The sequence below is a fragment of the Balaenoptera musculus genome, chromosome 13 (genome assembly GCF_009873245.2).
Source record: "Balaenoptera musculus isolate JJ_BM4_2016_0621 chromosome 13, mBalMus1.pri.v3, whole genome shotgun sequence".
In the NCBI taxonomy this organism is placed as follows: domain Eukaryota; kingdom Metazoa; phylum Chordata; class Mammalia; order Artiodactyla; family Balaenopteridae; genus Balaenoptera; species Balaenoptera musculus.
This window is the reverse complement of record NC_045797.1, coordinates 15,549,847-15,575,915: the sequence shown is the minus strand read 5'-3', so window position 1 is coordinate 15,575,915 and position 26,069 is coordinate 15,549,847. Positions and strand designations below refer to the sequence as shown.

The window sequence follows — 26,069 nt, the reverse complement described above, 5'->3', positions numbered from 1 at the left end:
GATCTCCCAACCTAGGGATGTCCACACCTGAAGAAGATGAGGGGGAGGGGGAGAACGAGGACAGACAGCCATAGGGGAAGACAGAGAGACTGAGGGAGACAGAGAAAGGTATCTTGGAAAGCTCACTGGCCAGAAGGCTCCCCAGAACCACAAGACCAAAAGACAGAAAACCAAAAGAACAGCAACACACCTTGTAAACGTCTCCAACTTATTACAGATTACAACCCTTCACAAACGACAGCGTCTACCCCTGAGTTTCCCTGCCTACACCTGGGATGTCAGGAAAAGAGAGAGAACGTTAGACTTGCTTGTTATTCTAGAGTGGGATATGGTACCACTTCCTTCCAGGCTCTCTCCACCTGCCTCTTGTGGGCAGTTTCATGGGTGTCCCTTCTCCCTTCATACCTCCTTTTATTATGGGAGCCCAGAATCATTTGAGGACTGCTCACAAGGGAACTGGAGAGCAACTGGGTGTTAGAGTTTCCATGTCAGAAGTTACCCAGGTTCCAGGCTCAGAGAAGTTCTGCTCCACTTCTTCCCGGGCTCCTTGTGTTGCCTATTTCCATTTGCCCATCCCTAACTCTGCCTGGAAAGGAGGTCAGCTCGGCCAGAAGACAGTAATTGAGTCCTGAGACTCAGTCATCTGTCTGGGGGTCCCCTTATTATACTCACAAATTCATCATCTCCTTCTTTCCTTCCTAGACCTAACTGGCTATGTTCCAAAAATCCCACCATTTTTTGGAAACAGATCCTTAAGAACTTGTTTTCTTGTGTTTATTCAGATCACTTCCGGTGCCATTAAGATCAGGCTGAAGGAAGCAGAGTCCACTGAACAGATGATAAACGTTGCTCGTGAGAAGTATCGTCCAGTGGCCACTCAAGGCTCTGCTATGTACTTTGTCATTGCGAGCCTCTCGGAAATAGATCCTATGTATCAGTACTCACTAAAATATTTTAAACAGGTAAGTGTGTTGTTGCTGTTGTTAGTGAAATTTATCTCTGGCTTCTCTTTAAACCCTGTTGAGTTACTTCCTGCCTCAGGCAAATCATGAGTTTAGTTATTGGATAAAATCCTCCAAGAGTTTGAGTTCAGACTATGGTTTAAGCACAGCCCTTAAAGACTCAGGTGCCCGGTATGCACAGAACAATCCACAGAGGATGAAAAGAAAGCTTCTTTGCAAGTTTCATTTTTTCTCTTGGCTTCTCAACTAACAGCTTGCTTGTTTTCCTTCTTACCTACTTTTCTTTCCTTTAAAGAGTCCCAACTCCATTCTATTTCTCTATACTTTCTCTCCAGTAATACAGCTTCCTTTCCACTGTTAAAGTTTTCTGTGTTGCATCCCAAGTCTCAGATAGCTCTGACCTTAAGCAGATTGGTTTCTGTATCTTTTTTTTTCCAGAACTTGTTATAAAACTGGCTCTCCTCCCAACCCCTGGGTTTTATTTACAGGGGTTTTACTTGCCTTGTCCCCTTTCCTGTGTTCCTTTCCTACTTTCACCATGTAACTGGGAGAATTACTTTGTTTATTTATGGTTTCTCCACTTGGTCTCCTATTCACAGTTGAATTTCCTCTGATCTCCTGTGAGTAGGATATTTTCAACTCTCATCCTCTTTTTAAAATTTTTTTTCCATATCCCTTTTTTTTAACATCTTTATTGAAGTATAATTGCTTTACAATGGTGTGTTAGTTTCTGCTTTATATCAAAGTGAATTAGCTATACATATACATATATCCCTATATCTCCTCTCTCTTGTGTCTCCCTCCCACCCTCGCTATCCCATCCCTCTAGGTGGACACAAAGCACTGAGCTGATCTCCCTGTGCTATGCGGCTGCTTCCCACTAGCTATTTTACATTTGGTAGTATATATAAGTCCATGCCACTCTCTGACTTCATACCAGCTTACACTTGCCCCTCCCCATGTTCTCAAGTCCATCCTCTACGTCTGCGTCTTTATTCCTGTCCTGCCCCTAGGTGCCTCAGAACCTTTTTATTTTATTTTATTTTACTTTTAGATTCTATATATATGTGTTAGCATATGGTATTTGTTTTTCTCTTTCTGACTTACTTCACTCTGTATGACAGACTCTAGGTCCATCTACCTCACTATAAATAACTCAATTTCATTTCTTTTTATGGCTGAGTAATATTCCATTGTATATATGTGCCATATCTTCTTTATCCATTCATTTGTCGATGGACACTTAGGTTACTTCCATGTCCTGGCTATTGTAAATAGAGCGGCAGTGAACATTGTGGTACATGACTCTTTTTGATTTATGGTTTTCTCAGGGTATATGCCCAGTAGTGGGATTGCTGGGTTGTATGGTAGTTCTATTTTTAGTTTTTTAGGAACATCCATACTGTTCTCCATAGTGGCTGTATCAATTTACATTCCCACCAACAGTGTAAGAGGGTTCCCTTTTCTCCACACCCTCTCCAGCATTTATTGTTTGTAGATTTTTTCATGATGGCCATTCTGACCAGTGTGAGGTGACACCTCACTGTAGTTTTGATTTGCATTTCTCTAATGATTAATGATGTTGAGCATCCGTTCATGTGTTTGTTGGCAACCTGTATATCTTCTTTGGAGAAATGTCTATTTAGGTCTTCTGCCCATTTTTGGATTGGGTTGTTTGTTTTTTTGATATTGAGCTGCATGCACTGCTTGTAAATTTTGGAGATTAATCCTTTGTCTGTTGATTCGTTTGCAAATATTTTCTCCCATTCTGAGGGTTGTCTTTTCGTCTTGTTTATGGTTTCCTTTCCTGTGCAAAAGCTTTTAAGTTTCATTAGGTCCCATTTGTTTATTTTTGTTTTTATTTCCATTTGTCTAGGAGATGGGTCAAAAATGGTTTTGCTGTGGTTTGTGTCATAGAGTGTTCTTCCTATGTTTTCCCCTAAGAGTTTTATAGCATCTGGCCTTACATTTAGGTCTTTAATCCATTTTGAGTTTATTTTTGTGTATGGTGTTAGGGAGTGTTCTAATTTCATTCTTTTACATGTAGCTATCCAGTTTTCCCAGCACCACTTATTGAAGAGGCTGTCTTTTCTCCATTTTATATTCTTGCCTCCTTTATCAAAAATAAAGGACCATATGTGACCATATGTGACCATATGTGTGTGGGTTTATCTCTGGGCTTTCTATCCTGTTCCATTGATCTATATTTCTGTTTTTGTGCCAGCACCATACTGTCTTGATTACTGTAACTTTGTAGTAAAGTCTGAAGTCCGGGAGGCTGCTTCCTCCAGCTCCGTTTTTCTTTCTCAAGATTGCTTTGGCTATTTGGGGTCTTTTGTGTTTCCATACAAATTGTGAAACTTTTTGTTCTAGTTCTGTGAAAAATGCCAGTGGTAGTTTGATAGGGATTCCATTGAATCTGTAGATTGCTTTTTGTAGTATATTCATTTTCACAATGTTAATTCTTCCAATCCAAGAACATGGTATATCTCTCCATCTTTGGTATCATCTTGAATTTCTTTCATCAGTGTCTTATAGTTTTCTGCATACAGGTCTTTTGTCTCCTTAGGTAGGTTTATTCCTAGGTATTTTATTCTTTTTGTTGCAATGGTAAATGGGAGTATTTCCTCAATTTCTCTTTCAAATTTTTCATCATTAGTGCATAGGGATGCAAGAGACTTCTGTGCATTAATTTTGTATCCTGCTACTTTACCAAATTCATTGATTAGCTCTAGTAGTTTTCTGGTGGCATCTTTAGGATTCTCTATGTATAGTATCATGTCATCTGCAAACAGTGACAGCTTCACTTCTTCTTTTCTGATTTGGATTTCTTTTTCTTCTCTGATTTCCGTGGCTAAAACTTCCAAAACTATGTTGAATAATAGTGGTGAGAGTGTACAACCTTGTCTTGTTCCTGATCTTAGAGGAAATGGTTTCAGTTTTTCACATTGAGAACAATGTTGGCTGTGGGTTTGTCACATATGGCCTTTATTATGTTGAGGTAAGTTCCCTCTATGCCTACTTTCTGGAGGGTTTTTATCATAAATGGTTGTTGAATTTTGTCAAAAGCTTCTTCTGCATCTATTGAGATGATCGTATGGTTTTTCTCCTTCAATTTGTTAATATGGTGTATCACACTGATTGATTTGCATATATTGAAGAATCCTTGCATTCCTGGGGTAAACCCCACTTGATCAAGGTGTATGATCCTTTTAATGTGCTGTTGGATTCTGTTTGCTAGTATTTTGTGGAGGATTTTTGCATCTATGTTCATCAGTGATATTGGCCTGTAGTTTTCTTTCTTTGTGACAACTTTGTCTAGGTTTAGTATCAGGGTGATGGTGGCCTTGTAGAATGAGTTTGGGAGTGTTCCTTCCTCTGCTATATTTTGAAAGAGTTTGAGAAGGATAGGTGTTAGCTCTTCTCTAAATGTTTGATAGAATTCGCCTGTGAAGCCATCTGGTCCTGGGCTTTTGCTTGTTGGAAGATTTTTAATCACAGTCTCAATTTCAGTGCTTGTGATTGGTCTGTTTATATTTTCTATTTCTTCCTGGTTCAGTCTCAGAAGGTTGTGCTTTTCTAAGAATTTGTCCATTTCTTCCAGGTTGTCCATTTTATTGGCATAGAGTTGCTTGTAGTAATCTCTCATGATCGTTTGTATTTCTGCAGTGTCAGTTGTTACTTCTCATTTTTCATTTCTAATTCTGTTTTGAGTCTTCTCCCTTTCTTTCTTGATGAGTCTGGTTAATGGTTTATCAAGTTTGTTTATGTTCTCAAAGAACCAGCTTTTAATTTTATTGATCTTTGCTATTGTTTCCTTCATTTCTTTTTCTTTTATTTCTGATCTGATCTTAACGGTTTCTTTCCTTCTGCTAACTTTGGGAGTTTTTTTGTTCTTCTTTCTCTAATTGCTTTAGGTGTAAGTTTAGGTTGTTTATTTGAGATGTTTCTTGTTTCTTGAGGTAGGCTTGTATTGTTATAAACTTCCCTCTTAGAACTGCTTTTGCTGCATCCCATAGGTTTTGGGTCGTCGTGTTTTCATTGTCATTTGTTTTTAGGTATTTTTTGATTTCCTCTCTGATTTCTTCAGTGATCTCTTGGTTATTAAGTACTGTATTGTTTAGCTTCCATGTGTTTGTATTTTTTACAGATTTTTTCCTGTAATTGATATCTAGTTTCATAGCATTGTGACCAAACAAGATACTTGATATGATTTCAATTTTCTTAAATTTACCAAGGCTTGATTTGTGACCCAAGATATGATCTATCCTGGAGAATGTTCCATGAGCACTTAAGAAGAAAGTGTATTCTGTTGTTTTTGGATGGAATGTCCTATAAATATCAATTAAGTCCATCTTATTCAATGTATCATTTAAAGCTCTTATTTCCTTATTTATTTTCATTTTGGATGATCTGTCCATTGGTGAAAGTAATGTGTTAAAGTCCCCTACTATGATTGTGTTACTGTCAATTTCCCCTTTTATGGCTGTTAACATTTGCCTTATGTATTGAGGTGCTCCTATGTTGGGTGCATAATTATTTACAATTGTTATGTCTTCTTCTTGGATCGATCTCTTGATCATTATGTAGTGTCCTTCTTTGTCTCTTGTAATAGTCTTTATTTTAAAGTCTATATTACTTGATATGAGTATTGCTACTCCAGCTTTCTTTTGAGTTCCCTTTGCATGGAATATCTTTTTCCATCCCCTCACTTTCCGTCTGTATGTGTCCCTAGGTCTGAAGTGGGCCTCTTGTAGACATCATATATACAGGTCTTGTTTTTGTATCCATTTAGCCAGTCTATGTCTTTTGGTTGGAGCATTTAATCCATTTACATTTAAGGTAATTATCAATATGTATGTTCCTATTACCATTTTCTTAATTGTTCTGGGTTTGTTATTGTAGGTCTTTTCCTTCTCTTGTGTGTCCTGCCTAGAGAAGTTCCTTTGGCATTTGTTGTAAAGCTGGTTTGGTGGTGCTGAATTGTCTTAGCTTTTCCTTGTCTGTAAAGGTTTTAATTTCTCCATCGAATCTGAATGAGATCCTTGCTGTGTAGAGTAATCTTGGTTGTAGGTTTTTCCCTTTCATCATTTTAAATATGTCCTGCCACTCCCTTCTGACTTGCAGACTTTCTGCTGAAAGATCAGCTGTTAACCTTATGGGGATTCCCTTGTATGTTATTTGTTGTTTTTCCCTTGCTGCTTTTAATATTTTTTTAAATATTGTATTTAATTTTTGATAGTTTGATTAATATGTGTATTTAATTTTTGATAGTTTGATTAATATGTGTCTTGGTGTGTTTCTCCTTGGATTTATCCTGTATGGAACTCTCTGTGCTTTGTGGACTTGATTGACTATTTCTTTTCCCATATTAGGTAAGTTTTCAACTATAATCTTTTCAAATATTTTCTCAGTCCCTTTCTTTTTCTCTTCTTCTTCTGAGACCCCTATAATTCGAATGTTTCTGTGTTTAATGTTGCCCCAAATGTCTCTAAGACTGTCCTCAATTCTTTTCATTCTTTTTTCTTTATTCTGCTCTGTGGTAGTTATTTCCACTATTTTATCTTCCAGGTCATTTATCCATTCTTCTGCCTTAGTTATTCTGCTATTGATTCCTTCTAGAGAATTTTTAATTTCATTTATTGTGTTGTTCATCATTCTTTGTTTGCTCTTTACTTCTTCTAGGTCCTTGTTAAACGTTTCTTGTATTTTCTCCATTCTATTTCCAAGATTTTGGATCATCTTTACTATCATTACTCTGAATTCTTTTTCAGGTAGACTGCCTCTTTTCTCTTCATTTGTTTGGTCTGGTGGGTTTTTACCTTGCTCCTTCATCTGCTGTGTGTTTCTCTGAATTCCCATTTTGCTTAACTTACTGTGTTTGGGGGGGTCTCCTTTTCGCAGGCTGCACATTTGTAGTTCCCATTGTTTATGGTGTCTGCCCCCAGTGGCTAAGGTTGGTTCAGTGGGTTGTGTAGGCTTCGTGGTGGAGGGTATTGGTGCCTGTGTTCTGGTGGATGAGGCTCGATCTTGTCTTTGTGGTGGGCAGAACCACGTCCAGTGGTGTGTTTTGGGGTGTCTGTGACCTTATTATGATTTTAGGCAGCCTCTCTGCTAATGGGTGGGGTGTGTTCCTGTCTTGCTAGTTGTTTGGCATAGGGTTTCCTGCACTGTAGCTTGCTGGTCGTTGAGTGGAGCTGGGTCTTAGCCTTGAGATGGTGATCTCTGGGAGAGCTTTTGCCATTTGATATTATGTGGAACCAGGAGGTCTCTGGAGCACCAAGACCCTGTCAGTCACACTGCTCAGAAGAAAAGGGAGACAAAAAGAAAGAAAGAAAAAATAAAATAAAGTTATTAAAATAAAATTTTAAAAAATTATTAAAAATAAAAAAATTTAAAAAGTAATTAAAAAAAGAAAAAGAATGAAAGAAGAGAGCAATCAAACCAAAAAATGAATCCACCAATGATAACAAGCACTAAAAACTATACTAAAAAACAAAATGGACAGACAGAACCCTAGGACAAATGGTAAAAGCAAAGCTAAACAGACAAAATCACACAAAGAAGTATACACATACACACTCACAAAAAGAGAAAAAGGAAAATATATATATATATGTCTATTTATATAAAAAAAAAGGAAGAGAGCAACCAACTCAGGAAACAAACCTACCAATGATAATAAACTCTAAATACTAAACTAAAATAAACATAAAACCAGAAAGAAATTAGATGCAGAAAGCAAACCCCAAGTCTAGAGTTGCTCCCAAATTCCACCACCTCAATTTGGGATGATTCATTGTCTATTCAGGTATTCCAGAGATGCAGAGTACATCAAGTTGATTGTGGAGATTTAATCCGCAGCTCCTGAGGCTGCTGGGAGAGATTTCCCTTTCTCTTCTTTGTTCGCACAGTTCCTGGGGTTCAGCTTTGGATTTGGCCCTGCCTCTGCGTGTAGGTCGCCTGAGGGCGTCTGTTCCCTGCCCAGACAGGACGGGGTTAAAGGAGCAGCTGATTAGGGGGCTCTGGCTCACTCAGGCTGGGTGGAGGGAGGGGTATGGGATGCGGGGCGAGCCTGTGGCGGCAGCAGCCGGCAGGACTTTGCAACAGCCTGGGGCACACCATGTGTTCGCCTGGGGAAGTTGTCCCTGCATCATGGGACCCTGGCCGTGGCGGGCTGCACAGGCTCCTGGGAGGGGAGGTGTGGAGAGTGACCTGTGCTTGCACACAGGCTTCTTGGTGGCTGCAGCAGCAGCCTTAGCGTTTCATGCCTGTCTCTGGGGTCCGCGCTGATAGCTGCGGCTTGCGCCCATCTCTGAAGCTCATTTAGGCAGTGCTCCAAATGCCCTCTCCTCACACACCCTGAAACAATGGTCTTTTGCCTCTTAGGCAGGTCCAGACTTTTTCCCGGACTCCCTCGTGGCTAGCTGTGGCGTACTAGCTCCCTTCAGGCTGTGTTCATGCAGCCAGCCCCAGTCCTCTCCCTGGGATCTGAACTCTGAAGCCGGAGCCTCAGCTCCCAGCCCCCACCCGTCCCAGCGGGTGAGCAGACAAACCTCTCAGGCTGGTGAGTGCTGGTCGGCACCGATCCTCTGTGCAGGAATATTCTCCGCTTTGCCCTCTGCACCCCTGTTGCTGTGCTCTCCTCCGTGGCTCTGAATCTTCACCCCTGCACCCCGTCTCTGCCAGTGAAGGGTCTTCCTAGTGTGTGGAAACTTTTCCTCCTTCACAGCTCCCTCCCAGAGGTGCAGGTCCCATCCCTATTCTTTTGTCTCTGTTTTTTCTTTTTTCTTTTGCCCTACCCAGGTACGTGGGGAGTTTCTCATCTTTTGGGAAGTCTGTGGTCTTCTGCCAGCAGTCAGTAGGTGTTCTGCAGGAGATGTTCCTCATGTAGATGTATTTCTGATGTATTTGTAGGGAGGAAGGTGATCTCCACATCTTACTCCTCCACCATCTTGAAGGTCTCCCCCCTCTCATCCTCTTTAAGGCAGCATTCTAGTATCTCCCAAAAGCAAATTCAATGTCGCAAAACTTTGGCAAGCAATCTCAGTTTACCTGAAGATTTCCAGGGGAGACAGAGAGTTTGCATCACTCATCACACAGCAAAATGTACCAAGCATCCACAGGGGTCCCCTCTGTTCACCTCTGGAGTTTCTCTCAGCCCATCCCCCACTCGGCCTCTCTGGCTGTTTCCCATCTACCAGCTCCCATTCCCCTCTTGTCTGTATTGTTCCCTTTTCTGTGCAGAACAGTTTAGCTCACTCTGGCTTCTTTAATCATCTGTGCTCACACCCATAATACAACTCAAAGGCCTCTCCATACACACCACTCACAGTAGAAAACAGTAATGATTGTAAATAGATCCTCTTTCCCTGCCACACATCTTTACTTCCTGCTACATGCCCTTATACCTGTAGTCAGTGCTGGCTCTCACTCCGGAGGCCAGGCAAGCCCAGGCCTCATGTTTTTAAAACACTGCTCTGTACTCTGGGGATCCAAAATGGATTTTCGTAGACATTGCCCATCAAACACAGTTCAGTTCCAAAGCCACATCCAACCTGTCCCCGTTCTGTCTCTAGAGCCACATTTCCCACTAGTCCTCTGCCAGCGGCCAAATGGATCCATTCACATTCCCTGGACTCCCCAGATGCTTCTGTGTTTATGACCCTCTCTGTTTAGAATGCCCGCCCTCCCAGATTAAGTGCCACCTTCTCCTTAAGTGAAGCCTGTGGATGAGGCTGCAGTCTTCTGGGGCTGGATGTCCAAAATGGTCACTTACGTGGCTGGGATGTCAACTCCTACAGTCACCTCTCCATGTGGCTTGGGTGCTCACAACAGGGCAACTGGGTTCCAAGAGGGCAGCTCCCAAAAGCAAATGTTCTAAGAAGCCAAGGTGGAAGCTGCAAGGCCTCTTCTGACCTAGCTTTGGATGTCAGGCAGCATCACTTGTGCTATAGTCTCTTGGTCAATGGAGTCACTAAAGCTAGGCCAGATTCGAGAGAAGGGGATTTAGACTCCACTTCTCCATGGAACGAGTAGCAAACAATTTGCAGCAGTCTTTCTCCAACACATGTGAACGCCTCATGTGGGACTTCCACCACTCTGCCTGGGGCGGTGGGCTCTTCTCTCCTGCTGAAGTCTGACCTCCCAGAAGGCAGGAAGGAAGCCATCCAACCCTGCTTCCCCCCGTGGTGCTTAGCACCATATGACACATCATGAGTATCTCATGAGTGAAGAGGCTGTTTGCATCTCTCCATTAAAAAAGGCTGTTGAAATATTCAGACAATTTTTATATACTAGACCAAGCTTGGTTTTTCCTCTAGATGTCTTGTTTGGTGGCCTCGGTATGGTCAGGGGGCTGGCAGCAATAAGAGCTGCAGGAGAGAATGGAAATGAAGAATTGAGAGAAATGAGAGGCATGTTGTGTAGACACACCTGGGCTCTCTTCCAACAAGAAGTGCATCTGCTGTGGCAACCTTTAGGAGCCATTTCTACTCGGGTCACAGCTCAGTTCCTAAAGGCAGGGGTTGCCGTTCTCACGCCACTTCCTTTAGTTGGTGGGTATTAAAACAAGCAAGGTAAAGATTAGTAAATCCTTTCATTCTATCTAAATGACTTTGATAACACTTTTCTCATCCTGGATGTTTTGGAATTCCTGCTTTTCAAGGTTTTAAAATCTCCTTCAAGAATTAAAAATGAAGATGCCCTGAAAATATCTTGAGCCAACAGAAAAAGGGTTATAGGATGAATCATCAAAACACTGAAGTTTTGCTATTTGGAAGGGAAACTAGAAACCCAAAACACAATTGTAGGTGACAGCCCTGGCCAGGACATCCTCTACCAAACCCATCCATAATTCCATTTCACACTAAAGTTATTTAGGGTGTGTCAAGATTCGCCATGTTTTATTTTGGCGCCAAATTTACCAGGTCTTCACTGGACTTTAAACTCTCTGCCTCTTGTCAGGTTGTTAAAGAAAACTCTTTTCTTCTAAGTGTATTAAAGTAACAACTCCATTATTCTTTGTTGACCAAACTTTCCAGAGAATTAACGAGGCTTTCCCAGTTCTCTAGAATAAGTGAATGCTTCCTCCAAGCCCTTTTAATCTTAGGGAACGGAGGCCTGTCTTTTGGTGAGGAGACAGACAGTCAGATCTTTTCTCCTTGTGCTGCATCCTCTTAGCAGGATGAGTTGGGGGTGGTACAAGGAGGCCTGCACAAGGACAGTGCAGCATTTTGGGCTTGTGAAGCACACTTCTTGACATTGATCTGCCTTGGCCCTCAGCTGGTCTTCAGCGTCCAATCTGCTTCAATCTGTCTGATCTCCCCATGAGCAAAGCATCTCGATCCCTCTCAAGGTGACCAAGGAATTGGGCAGCCCTGCCTCACCTGGCATCTTTGCCCCTTGTGCTGTGGATCCTCAAGGCCGAAGCCATAGGATGGTCCTCTCATCCCTCATGAGACCCCAGTCTCTGCTGCAAGATCCCCTTGCCCATGACTTGCAGGCAAGCCCCTGAGTTCAGGCTCTGCTCAGATTTGTCACACAGCTCAAGACCCTTGGGAATTTCTGGATCTCCCCTCCCCCTGCCCTTGTGCTACTTGGAAGTGGCTGTCCCTCTCACCTGAGCCCTCCATGCCACCATCTCTGCTGCCTTCCTGATATCCTTGTAATGTGAGGCACCTTTTGGGGAGGAGGGCTGTTCCCAAAATTTCCAGGTGGGAAGCAGGGTAGAAGTCTTCTTTAAAACTGCTTCCTCTTAAATTTCAAAGAAAATTCTTACACGTTCTTCCCACACCCTAAGAATTATCTTGGGAAAATGCCAAGAAGAGGGCATGACCTTACCTAGCCCTTACACCTCTCATCCAAAGTGATTATCAAATGTGAGTTGAGGATATGAGAAACTCGTTTTGCCAGCTCAACTTTATTTTCCATTTTCTGTCCAAAGTCAATATTATGCCTTTTCAATAGTCAAGAATTTGGCACTGGTCCATTTCTGAAAAGTGGGGAGAGAAAGAGGAGTGCACAAAATAAATATTACATATAAATGTGTCAATTTGGGATGAATTCTGGACTTTTTTATGGTACAGTATTCATCACCTGTGCTGCTATTTACTCACTGAATTTGGGGGAGTCAGGGTGAGGAGCAGGGATATTTTTTCCTCCATGAAATTGAATTAAATCAGAGACACTGATAGAGTTCTCTTTCACAGTTGTTCAATACAACAATTGAAACCTCTGTGAGGACAGATGATCTACAGCAGCGCATGGAAATTCTACTAGAACAAACTCTCCTAACAGCTTATGTCAATGTCTCGAGAGGACTTTTTGAACAACATAAACTCATCTACAGCTTTATGCTCTGTGTTGAGATCATGCGTCAGCAAGGAAGCTTAACCGATGCTGAATGGAATTTCTTTCTCCGAGGTTCTGCAGGATTGGAAAAGGTATCTGTGTCAAGATTAGACAGTGAATGTTATTAGATAGAGCCCACAAGCACCTACCAGTGCTCCACGGTGACTCTGGTGGCTGAAGGTTATATATTCAGCTGTGTGGCCCACTAGGGGTCAGGGACCCAGACTATAACTTAGTTCTGTCTTTAGTCACTGTATAATGTTGGTAACATTTGACCTCTTTGTGCAGCAATGTCCTTACCTGTAGAAAAGAGATGTTGGGAGTAACCAGTGAACTAATAGATGGGAACATGTTTTGAAAAGTTGACCATCTTACAAATGGGAAGAGTTAAAATCCAATAAAAGTTGTAATTCACAGATCTGGCCACACTGTTTGTGAAACCATGATCCTCTCTTGCCTGGACCCATCTTTCATTATAAAGCACAGGAAGGACTAGAACTTGATTGTTGCCTTCTGTCATACCATAATATTTGTCTAACTTGCCCCAGCCCCTCAAACTGGCCTAACTCACCCATATACCACAGACCTGGTGGCCCACAGAACTCAGGCACAGTCCCCCAACTCTTGCCTGCAAGTCCATCTGGTCCAACTCTAAACTCTTGGCTCTGTCTTCAATCGCGAGCCCTACCCTTGGCCCCTACAGACCTGACACCTGCATCTGTTTGCCAATATTTGAGCCTCAGAGTATCACTGGGACATTGGACTTTGTGCTTTCATTTGACTCTCAGCACCCTGCACTCCCAGGACAAGCCCAAGGAAGACCTCTACACCAGATGGTCCTTCTTCCCTGACACCCACCCATCCTGCATACATACGTATTCTGTTAGTCCTTGCTTAACACTGTCTTAACTTCATAATCACAGTTAATACTTATAGAGGGTTTGCTATGTGTTTTATGTATATCTACTCATTTATTTATTTGAGTATTCCTGTTGGGTGAGTTCCTAATTTTATCTCTAGTCTGCAGATATGTTAATTAGGCACAAAGAGATGAAGTAACTCATCATGATCACACACTTATTAGGGTTTGGAACCAGGATTCAAACCCTTGCAGTCAAGTCTGTAGAGCTTGCCCTCTTACCCACCTCACTCTGTTGCTGACTATTAGTCAGTCACTCAGCTAAGCCCTTCCCGGCATTGTCACCCTTCTTCCTTCACAGTATTCTTGTTAACAGCTGTGTTTACAGTTTTTTCAAGCAGAGGCTCAGAGAGGTTAAAGACCTTTCCAGAATCACATAACTAATAATCATAAAAACACTCAACAAACTAGAAATAAAAGAGAACTTCTTCAACCAGATAAAGAGCATATACAAAAACCCACAGCTAACATCATACTTAATAGTGAAAGCCTGGATGCATTCCACCTAGGATCAGAAACAAGAAGGATGTTTGCTCTCACCACTTCTTTTCAACATTGTACTGGAAATTCTTGCCAGGACAGATACACAAGAAAATGAAATGAAAGGCATCCAGATTGGAAAGGAAGAAGTAAAACTATCTCTATTTGCAGATGACATGATTTTGTACATAGAAAACACTAAGGAATTTACTTTTAAAAAAACTATTAGAATTAATAAACAAGTTCAGCAAGGTTGCAGGATACAGGGTCAACATACAAAATTAATTTGGATTTCTTTACATTTGCAATGAACAATATAAAGTGAAACTAACAATTCCATTTATAATGGCATCAATAATAATAAAAATACTTAGAAATAAATTTAACAAAAGAAGTTCAAACTTATACTCTGAAAACTACAAAACAGGCTGAAAGAAATCAGAGGACCTAAATAAATAGGAAAACATCCCATGTTCATGGATTGGAGACTTATTATTGTTAGGATGGCAATACTCTGCACACTGATCTACAGATTCAGTGATATCCCTATCAAAATTCTAGCTGGTTTCTTTTCAGCAATTGCCAAACTGATCCTAAAATTCATACAGAATTACAAGAGATCTAAATCCCAAAGCTTACTACAAAGCAGCAGTAATCAAGACAACAAGATATTAGCATAAGGATAGACATATGGGTAAATGGAATCAAATGTGAAAGTCCAGAAATAAAGCCATGTGTCTATGGTCAACTGATTTTGACAAGGATGTACTGATACATACTACAACATGAATAAACCTCTAAAACATTAAGATGATAAAGGATTTGTTTTCAGAATAGATAAAGAATTCTTATGAATCCATAATAAAGACAACCCAACTTAGAAATAGCCAAAGGACCTGAATAGATATTTCTCCAAATATATACATAAGCACATGAAAAGATGTCTAACCTCATTATTTATCAGGGAAATGCAAATCAAAATGATAAGGAGATGCCCCATTCACACCCACTAGAATGGCTAGAATCAAAAGGCAGATAATACCAAGTGTTGGTGAACATGTGGACAAATCAGGACCCTCATAAACTGCTAACAAACATGAAAAATGGTGCAGCTGCTTTGGAAAACAGTCTGGCAGCTCCTCAAGCAATTAAATGTAGAATTACCACATGATCCAGCAATTCCACTCCTAGGTATATATCAAAGAGAAATGAAAACATAGGTTCACACAAAAACTTAGACATGAATGTTCATAGCAGCACTATTCATAATAGCCAAAATGGTTAAAGCAATCCAGTCCATCAACTGATGAGCGGGTAAACAAAATGTGGTATATCCATAACAACAGAATATCATTCAATCATAAAGAGGAATGAAGTACTGATACATACCACAACATGAATAAACCTTGAAAACATTAAGCTAAGTGAAAGAAATCAGTCACAAAAGACCACATATTATAAAATTTGATTTATATGAAGTATTCAGAAGAGGCAAATGGATAGAGACAGAAAGCAGTACCAAACTTTCAAAGTTTAGTTTCAAAGTACTAAATTTTCAAAGAACTAGTTTCAGTTTCTTAGGGCTAGAGGGCATGGGCAGATGGGAGGGGAACTGCTAAAGGATACATGGGGTTTTTTGAGGAGATGAAATGTTCTAAAATTGACTGTGGTCATGGTTACACATAACTGTGAATGTACTAAAATACATTGGATTGTATGCTTTAAATGGGTGAATTGCATGGTATATGAATTGTATCTCAATAAAGCCATTTAAAAATCTGGTATGAAACCTCAGGCAAACATTCATGAAATTTTCAAAGAACTAGTTTCAGTCTACAATCACAGCTGTTTTTCTGTCTCTTTTTAAACTGTTTACCCACATGCAAGGGCTTCATGGAATATTGCCAGATGGCATAATACTTTTCCCAGAAATTTCTGGGAATATATGAAATGATTAGACATATACACACTCAGCCCAGCTGGAATGAGATTTTCACTTGTCTTTCTACTGATTTTGCTATACTACTCAGCATTTCCTATCTCCTAGAGGTGAGAACATCTGGGAACTGGATTTAAAAACTAGTTCTCTAGGAAAAAAACATTAATATAAGAATATTTGAGGGGTGGGGAGAGACTGGTGTGGCATGTTGGAGGACAGGCTAGAAGTAGACTTTACAGGTTTTATTTTAACCCTTCACCAGGTCAACTGCTTTCTGCATATGTCAACATGAAAAGTTTCATCAGCTGTACTTCTGTTCAAAGGCCAACAAATAGAATTGATTCAACACCATTTCTATCTCACTATATCTTATACTTGTCCTGGGTAAATGGTTATTTTTAACATTCTATTAGAGTTTGATTTTTCACTTAGACAAGGTGAAAGCATATTCTGTGGTTGTCTTTGTGAATTATTATTCACTTTCTTTCTGTCTTCTAATAGGAACGCCCACCTAAGCCTGAGTTTCCCTGGCTGCTTACTGCCATGTGGTTCGCATGCTGTGACTTAGAAGAATTATTTCCAGTTTTTAAAGAACTTACACAATACATAGTGTTACATCCTATTTCCATACGCATAGGTAATACGTCAAAAAGGCTCTGCTATATGGGGTTGTAAACAAGCTTGTGAATCCTAACTCTAAGGTCTCCTTTAACCTCTTCTGCAATATCAATATTTTTCACTAAGAAATGTCCTCATTATTAAGAAATTGTGAATTACCTGTTTTCCCAATTTCTTGAGTTGTATGGTTGGCCCATGAATTTTCAATATTTCATGTTTACTATTATACCCATTTTAAGAAGATGCATTTACCTCTAGGTATTGCTTTAGCTGCATCCCATACTTTTCTTTTTTTAACTTTTTATTGACGGATAACATACATATGGAAAAGTACACAAATCAGAATCAACAATTTGATTATCAAAAACCGACTGTACTTATAAGCCACCACCCAAGTCAAGAAACAGACCAGTACCAGCATCACAGAATCCCCTTATACTCCTTCATAGGACCCTTTCCCTCTTCCCCAGAGGTTATGCCTGCTCTAATTATAACATTCTATGTTACTTTTTCCCCAAAAGTTTTACTATGTAGCCCCTTTGATTCTAAAAGTATACTTGTTAATTCAAATGCATTTACGATTTGGGGGTGCTATCTTTTTATTGTTTATAATTTACTTCCATTGTAGAAATTATACTCATGGTTTTCATGAAATTGATTCTTTGTAATTTATTTATACTTCAGTTTATGTAAAATGTCCCATGTGTGTCTTTTCTTGGATGCAAAAGATATGTAACTTTTTGAACTAAAGATATGTAATCTTTAGTTCAAACCTATTAATTGTGGTGTTTATTTTACTGTCTTTTATACTAAATCTGTAAGGTTCACCACTATGATTGACAATTTCTCTTTGTATTCTGGAATTTCTCCCATTATATCTTGTGGAACTGATGCTGTTAATTAAAAATGCATTTAGGATTATTATCTTTCTAGCAAATTATTCCTTTTTTATTAAATAATATTCCTCTTTACCCTGAATAGTGCTTTTTGCCTTAAAATATATTTTCTACAGGATTATCTTCATTAGTATTCCCCCTTTATATATTTCTACACTCTTCCTTTTCAAGTCTTTTGTGTCTTCGTCATGTTTTTGGTGTACCTTTAGTTGGATTTTGCTGTTTTGAGCAATGTGAGAGTCTCTCTTTTTAAACAGGCAAGTTTTAATCCAATTATTGTAAGGAAGGTTATTGATCTATTTCAGTGGCTCTTAACTGTGGAAGATTTTATTCCCCAGGGGACATTCAGCAACATCTGAAGACATTATTGGTTGCCATGACTGGGGTGGTGCTGCAGGTATCTACTAGGTAGAAACCAGAGATGTGACTAAATATCCTACAATGCTCAGAACAACCCTCCATAACAAATGACCACTTGGCCCCAAATGGCAGTAGTGGCAGGGCTGAAAAATCCTGATCTATTTGGATTTACATCTATCATCTTATTTTGTAGGGATTTTTTCCTTGGCAGGCTTTTTCTTTTCTTCATTTTTATTTCTTCTTTCTTGTCTTCAAGTGAATTGTCCACATTCTTTTTTTTATTTCCCCTGTACTGATTTTTTTTTAATTTATTTATTTATTTATTTATTTATTTATTTATTTATTTTTGGCTGTGTTGGGTCTTCGTTTCTGTGCGAGGGCTTTCTCCAATTGCGGCAAGTGGGGGCCACTCTTCATCGCAGTGCGCGGGCCTCTCACTATCGCGGCCTCTCTTGTTGCAGAGCACAGGCTCCAGACACGCAGGCTCAGTAGTTGTGGCTCACGGGCCTAGTTGCTCCGCGGCATGTGGGATCCTCCCAGACCAGGGCTCGAACCCGTGTCCCCCACATTAGCAGGCAGACTCTCAACCACTGCGCCACCAGGGAAGCCCCTCCCCTGTACTGATTTGAAGTTCTGTGTTCTATTGCTATTTTTAGTAATTATTCTTTTACTTCTCATATGAATGTTTATTTACCTGAATATACCCAGTAAGTGTGGTGGTTTAAAAGCTACATGGACCAGAATTTCTGGGATCCTAATATGTTCATTTGATTTCTAAATAAAGACTAGAAAAAATAAAATACTCTTCAATAAATAAATCAAATAAAAATTGTTTCTATATTGTGAACCAGTTAAACAAGGTAGCTAGAAGTAGAACACAAAAGAAAAATACATATAGGATAAGCCTAGTGATGGACAGTTAGGGACAGATCTGAAGCAAAAAGGGCTAGATGGATCCTCATAAACACAGAAGCAAAGAAAGTGGGAAGAGGTAGAGGCTGAAAGGTTAAGTAATTCTGGGAACAACTCGTCGTGTTTGGACAAAAGGCACCATGTTATTCCTGTCAACTGGGACTAAAATTTTAGTAATTTAAAACAACCATACTGCTTTCATTTGTTAAATTTCAAGGTTGATTCTGGAAATCCTGCAGAATCGTGAAGGTTTTGTACATGTGATAGGATGGCTTGTGTTCTAAAAGTGAGCTTTGGATCTTTGCAGGTTAAGTTTAATAATTAATTTCAATGCCACTCTTACCTTCAAAGGCTTCCTAATTGCCTTAATCTTGTGTCTTTGATGGTTTCTAAGTGCTTCATGTCCTATTAGTTGAGAGTTATCATTTTAATTTATCATGTCTTATTAGTCAAAGCCCTGGTGATTATACAGTAATGAGAACCTGAAGAGAAAAGAAGTCCTTTTGGAATAAGTGGTTCTACTACCTGGCCCTCAGAATGATGCATCCACTTTCAACTAGAAAGCACTGTGGTATGCTGTGCTCTGTGGTCTCATACCATGTAATTGTGTATATTTCATATAGAAATTAGAAGTATTGCAGAGGTACGTACACCATGGCTCCAGGGCCATGGTCTTAAGTGTCACTAAATTACAAACTGTCACCAGCTCTGTGGTTGCTATTGTTAGACCCTCAGAGGAGAGTCCCAGTAGACCAGCTGGAGAAAGTGGTTTTCTAGCCCGCCATGGAAGCCAACTACTTTGCCTAATGTTCGACTGCAGCAGCCTGTTTCATCACTAGATGGTTGTGCTGGTTTGCTGAGGGGCTTACACCGTACTGTGCTCCCTGCACCTGCAGGAATTTCTTTTTTTTTTTTTTTGTCTCCCATTCAGTGGGTTGTCTTTCTTTTTTTTCTTTCTTTAAATCATTTCTTTATTTTTTTTTCCCATGCTCAGTATTAGTTATCTATTTTGTACATATTAGTGTATATATGTCAATCCCAACCTCCCAATTCATCCCAGCACCACCACTACCACCCCGCTTTCCCCGCTTGGTGTCCATACATTTGTTCTCTACATCTGTGTCTCTTTCTGCCTTGAAAACTGGTTCAGCTGTACCATTTTTCTAGATTCCACATATATGCATTAATATACGATATTTGTTTTTCTCTTTCTGACTTACTTCACTCTGTATGACAGTCTCTAGGTCCATCCACATCTCTACAAATGACCCAATTTCATTCCTTTTTATGGCTGAGTAATATTCCATTGTGTATATGTACCACAGCTTCTTTATCCATTCGTCTGTCAATGGGCATTTAGCTTGCTTCCATGACCTGGCTATTGTAAATAGTGCTACAATGAACATTAGGGTGCATGTGTCTTTTGGAATTATGGTTTTCTCTGGGTATATGCGTAGGGTGGGATTGCTGGGTCACATGGTAATTCTTAGTTCTTTAAAGAACCTCCATACTGTTCTCCATAGTAGCTGTATCAATTTACATTCCCACCAGCAGTGCAAGAGGCTTTTCTCCACACCCTCTCCAGCATTTGTTATTTGTAGATTTTCTGATGATGGCCATTTTAACCAGTGTGAGATGATACCTCATTGTAGTTTTAATTTACATTTCTCTAATAATTAGTGATGTTGAGCAGCTTTTCATGTGCCTCTTGGCCATCTGTATGTCTTCTTTGGCGAGATATCTATTTAGGTCTTCTGCCCATTTTTTGATTGGGTTGTTTGTTTTTTTAATATTGAGCTACATAAGCTGTTTATATATTTTGGAGATTAATCCTTTGTCTGTTGCTTCCTTTGCAAATAATTTCTCCCATTCTGAGGGTTGTCTTTTCATTTTGTTTATAGTTTCCTTTGCTGTGCAAAAGCTTTTAAGTTTCATTAGGTACCCATTTGTTTATCTTTGGTTTTATTTCCATTACTCTAGGAGGTGGGTCAAAAAGATCTTGCTGTGATTTATGTCAAAGAGTGTTCTTCCTATGTCTTCCTCGAAGAGTTTTATAGTGTCTGGGCTTATATTTAGGTGTTTAATCCATTTTGAGTTTATTTTTGTGTATGGTGTTAGGGAGTATTCTAATTTCATTATTTTACATGTAGCTGTCCAGTTTTCCCAGCACAAGTTATTGGAGAAGCTGTCTTTTCTCCATTGTATATCCTTGCCTCCTTTGTCATAGATTAGTTGACCATAGGTGCGTGGGTTTATCTCTGAGCTTTCTGTCCTGTTCCATTGATCTATATTTCTGTTTTTGTGCCAGTACAATATTGGCTTGATTACTGTAGCTTTGTAGTATAGTCTGAAGTCAGGGAGTCTGATTCCTCCAGCTCCGTTTTTTTCCCTCAAGATAGCTTTGACTATTCAGGGTCTTTTGTGTCTCCATAAAAATTTTAAGATTTTTTGTTCTAGTTCTGTAACAAAATGCCATTGGTAATTTCCTAAGGATTGCATTGAATCTGTAGATTGCTTTGGGTAATATAGTCATTTTCACAATATTGATTCTTCCAATCCAAGAACATGGTATATCTCTCCGTCTGTTTGTGTCATCTTTGATTCCTTTCATCAGTGTCTTATTGTTTTCTTAGTACAGATCTTCTACCTCCTTAGGTAGGTTTATCCCTAGGTATTTTATGCTTTTTGTTGCAATGGCGAATGGGATTGTTTGCTTAATTTCTCTTTCTGATCTTTCATTGTTAGCATATAGCATTGCAAGTGATTTCTGTGTATTAATTTTGTATGTTGCAACTCTACCAAATTCATTGATTAGCTCTAGTAGTTTTCTGGTGACATCTTCAGGATTCTCTATGTATAGTATCATGCCATCTTCAAACAGTGACAGTTTCACTTCTTCTTTTTCAATTTGTATTCCTTTTATTTCTTTTTCTTCTCTGATTGCCGTGGCTAAAACTTCCAAAACTATGTTTAATAATAGTGGTGAGAGTGGACATCCTTGTCTTGTTTGTGATCTTATTTGAAATACTTTCAGTTTTTCACCATTGAGAATGATGTTTGCTGTGGGTTTGTCATATATGGCCTTTATTATGTTGAGTTAGGTTCCCTTTATGCCCACTTTCTGGAGAGTTTTTATCATAAATGGGTGTTGAATTTTGTCAAAAGCTTTTTCTGCATCTATTGAGATGATCATATGGTTTTTATTCCTTAATTTGTTAATGTGGTGTATCACACAGATTGATTTGCATATATTGAAGAATCCTTGCATCTCTGCAATAAATCCCACTTGATCATGGTGTATAATCCTTTTAATGTGTTGTTGGATTCTGTTTGCTAGTATTTTGTTGAGGATTTTTGCATCTATATTCATCAGTGATATTGGTCTGTAGTTTTCTTTTTTTGTAGTATCTCTGTGTGGTTTTGTTATCAGGGTGATGGTGGCCTCATAGAATGAGTTTGGGAGTGTTCCTTCCTCTGAAATTTTTTGGAAGAGTTTGAGAAGGATGGGTGTTAGGTCGTCTCTAAATGTTTGATAGAATTCACCTGTGAAGCCATCTGGTCCAGAACTTTTGTTTGCTGGAAGATTTTTAATCACAGTTTCAATTTCATTACTTGTGATTTGTCTGTTCATATTTTCTATTTCTTCCTGGTTCAGTCTTAGAAGCTTATGCCTTTCTAAGAATTTGTCCATTTCTTCCAGGTTGTCCATTTTATTGGCACAGCGTTGCTTGTAGCAGTCTCTTCTGATGCTTCATATTTCTGCAGTGTCCATTGTAATTTCTCCTTTTCATTTCTAATTTTATTGATTTGAGCCCCCTCCCATTTTTTCTTCATGAGTCTGGCTAAAGGTTTGTCAATTTTGTTTATCTTCTCAAAGAAGCAGCTTTTAGTTTTATTGATCTTTGCTACTGTTTTCTTCGTTTCTATTTCATTTATTTCTGCTCTGATCTTTATGATTTCTTTCCGTCTACTAACTTTGAGTGTTGTTTGTTCATCTTTCTCTAGTTCCTTTAGGTGTAAGGTTAGATTGTTTATTTGAGATTTTTCTTGTTTCTTGAGGTAGGATTGTATTGCTATAAACTTCCCTCTTAGAACTGCTTTTGCTGCATCCTATGGGTTTTGGATTGTTTTGTTTTCTTTGTCATTTGTCTCTAGGTATTTTTTTTATTTCCTCTTTGATTTCTTCAGTGATCTCTTGGTTTTTAGTAACATATTGTCTAACCTCCATGTGTTTGTGTTTTTAGTGTTTTTTCCCTGTAATTGATTTCTAATCTCATAGTGTTGTGATCGGAAAAGTTGCTTGATATGATTTCAATTTTCTTAAATTTACCAAGCCTTGATCTGTGACCCAAGATGTGATCTATCCTGGAAAATGTTCCATGTGTATTTGAGAAGAAAATGTAATCTGCTGTTATCGGATGGAATGTCCTAGAAATATCAATTAAATCTGTCTCGTCTAATGTGTCATTTAAGGCTTGTGTTTCCTTATTAATTTTCTGTCTGGATGATCTGTCCATTGGTGTAAGTGAGGTGTTAAAGTCCCCCACTATTACTGTGTTACTGTCGATTTCCTCTTTTATAGCTGTTAGCATTTGCCTTCTGTATTGAGGTGCTCCTATGTTGGGTGCATATATATTTATAATTGTTATATCTTCTTCTTGGATTGATCCCTTGATCATTATGTAGTGTCCTTCCTTGTCTCTTGTAACATTCTTTATTTTAAAGTGTATTTTGCCTGATATGAGAATTGCTACTCCAGCTTTCTTTTGATTTCCATTTGCATGGAATATCTTTTTCCACTCCCTCGTTTTCAGTCTGTATGTGTCGCTAGGTCTGAAGTGGATCTCTTGTAGACAACATATATATGGGTCTCGTTGTTGTATCCATTCAGTAAGCCTGTGACTTTTGGTTGGAGCATTTAATCCATTCACGTTTAAGGTAATTATCGATATGTATGTTCCTATTACCATTTTCTTAATTGTTTTGGGTTTGTTTTTGTAGGTCCTTTTCTTCTCTTGTGTTTCCCACTTAAAGAAGTTCCTTTGGCATTTGTTGTAGAGCTGGTTTGGTGGTGCTGAATTCTCTTAACTCCTGCTTGTCTGTAAAGCTTTTGATTTCTCTGGTGAATGTGAATGAGATCCTTGCTGGGTAGAGTAATCTTGGTTGTAGGTTCTTCCCTTTCATCACTTTAAATATATCATGCCACTCCCTTCTGCCTTGTAGAGTTTCTGCTGAGAAATCAGCTGTTAACCTTATGGGAGTTCCCTTCTATGTTATTTGTCATTTTTTCCTTGTGGCTTTCAATAATTTTTCTTTGTCTTTAATTTTTATCAGTTTGATTACTATGTGTCTCGGCATGTTTCTCCTTGGATTTATCCTGCCTGGGACTCTCTGCACTTCCTGAACTTTAGTGGCTATTTCCTTTCCCATGTTAGGAAAGTTTTTGACTATAATCTCTTCAAATATTTTCTTGGGTCCTTTTTCTCTCTTCTCCTTCTGGGATCCCTATAATGCGAATGTTCATATGTTTAATGTTATCCCAGTGGTCTCTTAGGCTGTCTTCATTTCTTTTCGTTCTTTTTTCTTTATTCGGTTCTGCAGCAGTCAATTCCACCTTTCTGTCTTCCAGGTCACTTATCTGTTCTTCTACCTCAGTTATTCTGCTATTGATTCCTTCTAGTGTATTTTTCATTTCAGTTATTGTATTGTTCATCTGTTTGTTTGTTTGTTAATTCTTCAAGGTCTTTGTTAAACATTTCTTGCATCTTCTCTAATCTTTGCCTCCATTCTTTTTCCGAGGTCCTGGATCATCTTCACTATCATTATTCTGAATTCTTTTTCTGGAAGGTTGCCTATCTCCACTTCATTTAGTTGTTTTTCCTGGGGTTTTATCTTCTTCCTTCATCTGGTACACAGTCCTCTGCCTTTTCATTTTGTCTGTCTTTCTGTGAATGTGGTTTTTGTTCCACAGGCTGCAGAACTGTAGTTCTTCTTGCTTCTGCTGTCTGCCCTCTCTATCTGCAGGAATTTCAATGCTAATTCTTACTACATGTTATAACCAGAGTAAGGGTCCTAGGATCCTAAGCCTCATGCGAGATGCAAGCCCATTTCTTATAAATATTCCAGGGGGGTTGAGGGCAATGTGTTCTGTTTATTAGGGCATAAAGTTGTACCAGTGTCAATTTATTCATATATTATTTATATGGTAAAAAATATTTATACCAGAATTTTTAATTTGCTTTATCTGTCACAGACTGACAGTTGTGTTATTTCCTATCACTAATATGTTTTTCTGCTTTTTCTTCTGCCTTCAGCAGTGATGGTTTGATGTATTTTTATGCTATTGCCTAACACATATAGGTTTGTTTTATTGTGTTTTTATTATTGGGTTTGTATTTTAATTAATATAACTTGAACTATTTCATCCCATTTAATTATATTTGCCTTGAATTCTAATATATCCAATGTTACTCTTATCATGTCAGGTGTTTGTTTTTGCTCACATTTGATTGCTATATCTCTGCATCCTTTCATTTTCAACTTCTCTGTCATTTGTTTTAGCTTTGCCTTTTGTTAAGTGGTTTGAATTCGTTTTCTGATCCAATTTTAAATTCACTATTTTTTAATTAGGTTGGGTAGGGGGAGATTAAATATATTTACATTTGTGGTAATGTAAAAAGCTAATGGTAAATGTAGAGATTTTTTAATTATCAAATACATTTATTTAATATCAAAGTCAAAGCAACTTTAATTAAAGCATATTTTTAAATTGTGTTTCCAGGATCTTTTGAGACTTATCTTAACCCACCTGAACAGGAAGCTTATTCTAAAATAAAGGAGGATGATCAACTCATGACAACAGAAATGGTGCCCACAAGCCATAATTTTTGGCGTCCAGAATTAAGTTCTTTCCATAAGCTAATTCTTATTAAATGCTGTAAAGAAGAAAAGGTAGGAGATTTTTTCATTAAAGAACTGTGTTATAATTACTTCTACTAAAGCTCACCAGCCAATTATGATTCATGGACTGAATTAGATTTGTTTAGAGAGTAGCAATGGCCAAGTTTGGGAGGTCGTTTGTGACTCTGTGTTATTAATAAGAAATAGAGACTTTGTGTTATTAACAGAACACAATGTTTTATACACAAAATGATGAAAGAAAAGGTTGGAGAGCCAGCCAGCAACCTGGTGGTCCTTCCCTGGTGTGTGTCATGGGGAACTTGTGCTCTCTGCTAGGGAGAGCAGGGATCTGCTGGACAGCGTTAGCAAGGGATTGATGGGCCTTTCAGATCTTGGCAGCAATGGGAAGAAGGCATTTGAAGAGAAAAACACCATAGTTACCAAGACCAGTTTGAAGATGGTTGATGTAGTTTATATAAGAAATTACAATAGTCTGCATAAAAAAAGAACAAAATAATGCCATTTGCTGCAAGATGGATAGACCTAGAGATTATCATACTAAGTGAGGTCAGACAAAGACATATATCATATGATATTGCTTATATGTGGAATCTAATTTTAAAAATGATACAAATGAACTTATTTACAAAACAGAAAAACTCACAGATCTTGAAATCAAACTTATGGTTACCAAAGAGGAAACGTGGGGGTAAGTGATAAATTAGGAGATT

General features: G+C 38.8%; 1 protein-coding gene across 1 annotated transcript in view; it reads left to right on the top strand.

The window, feature by feature from the left end:
- DNAH6 (dynein axonemal heavy chain 6) overlaps positions 1–26,069 on the top strand; it is a 298,716-nt gene that overhangs the window by 213,653 nt on the left and 58,994 nt on the right. Inside the window, exons 60-63 of the mRNA XM_036873333.1 lie at positions 783–962; positions 12,173–12,406; positions 16,154–16,289; positions 25,220–25,389. Of these exons, the coding sequence (XP_036729228.1) occupies positions 783–962; positions 12,173–12,406; positions 16,154–16,289; positions 25,220–25,389 (720 nt within the window). The remainder of the gene's footprint in view (positions 1–782; positions 963–12,172; positions 12,407–16,153; positions 16,290–25,219; positions 25,390–26,069) is intronic.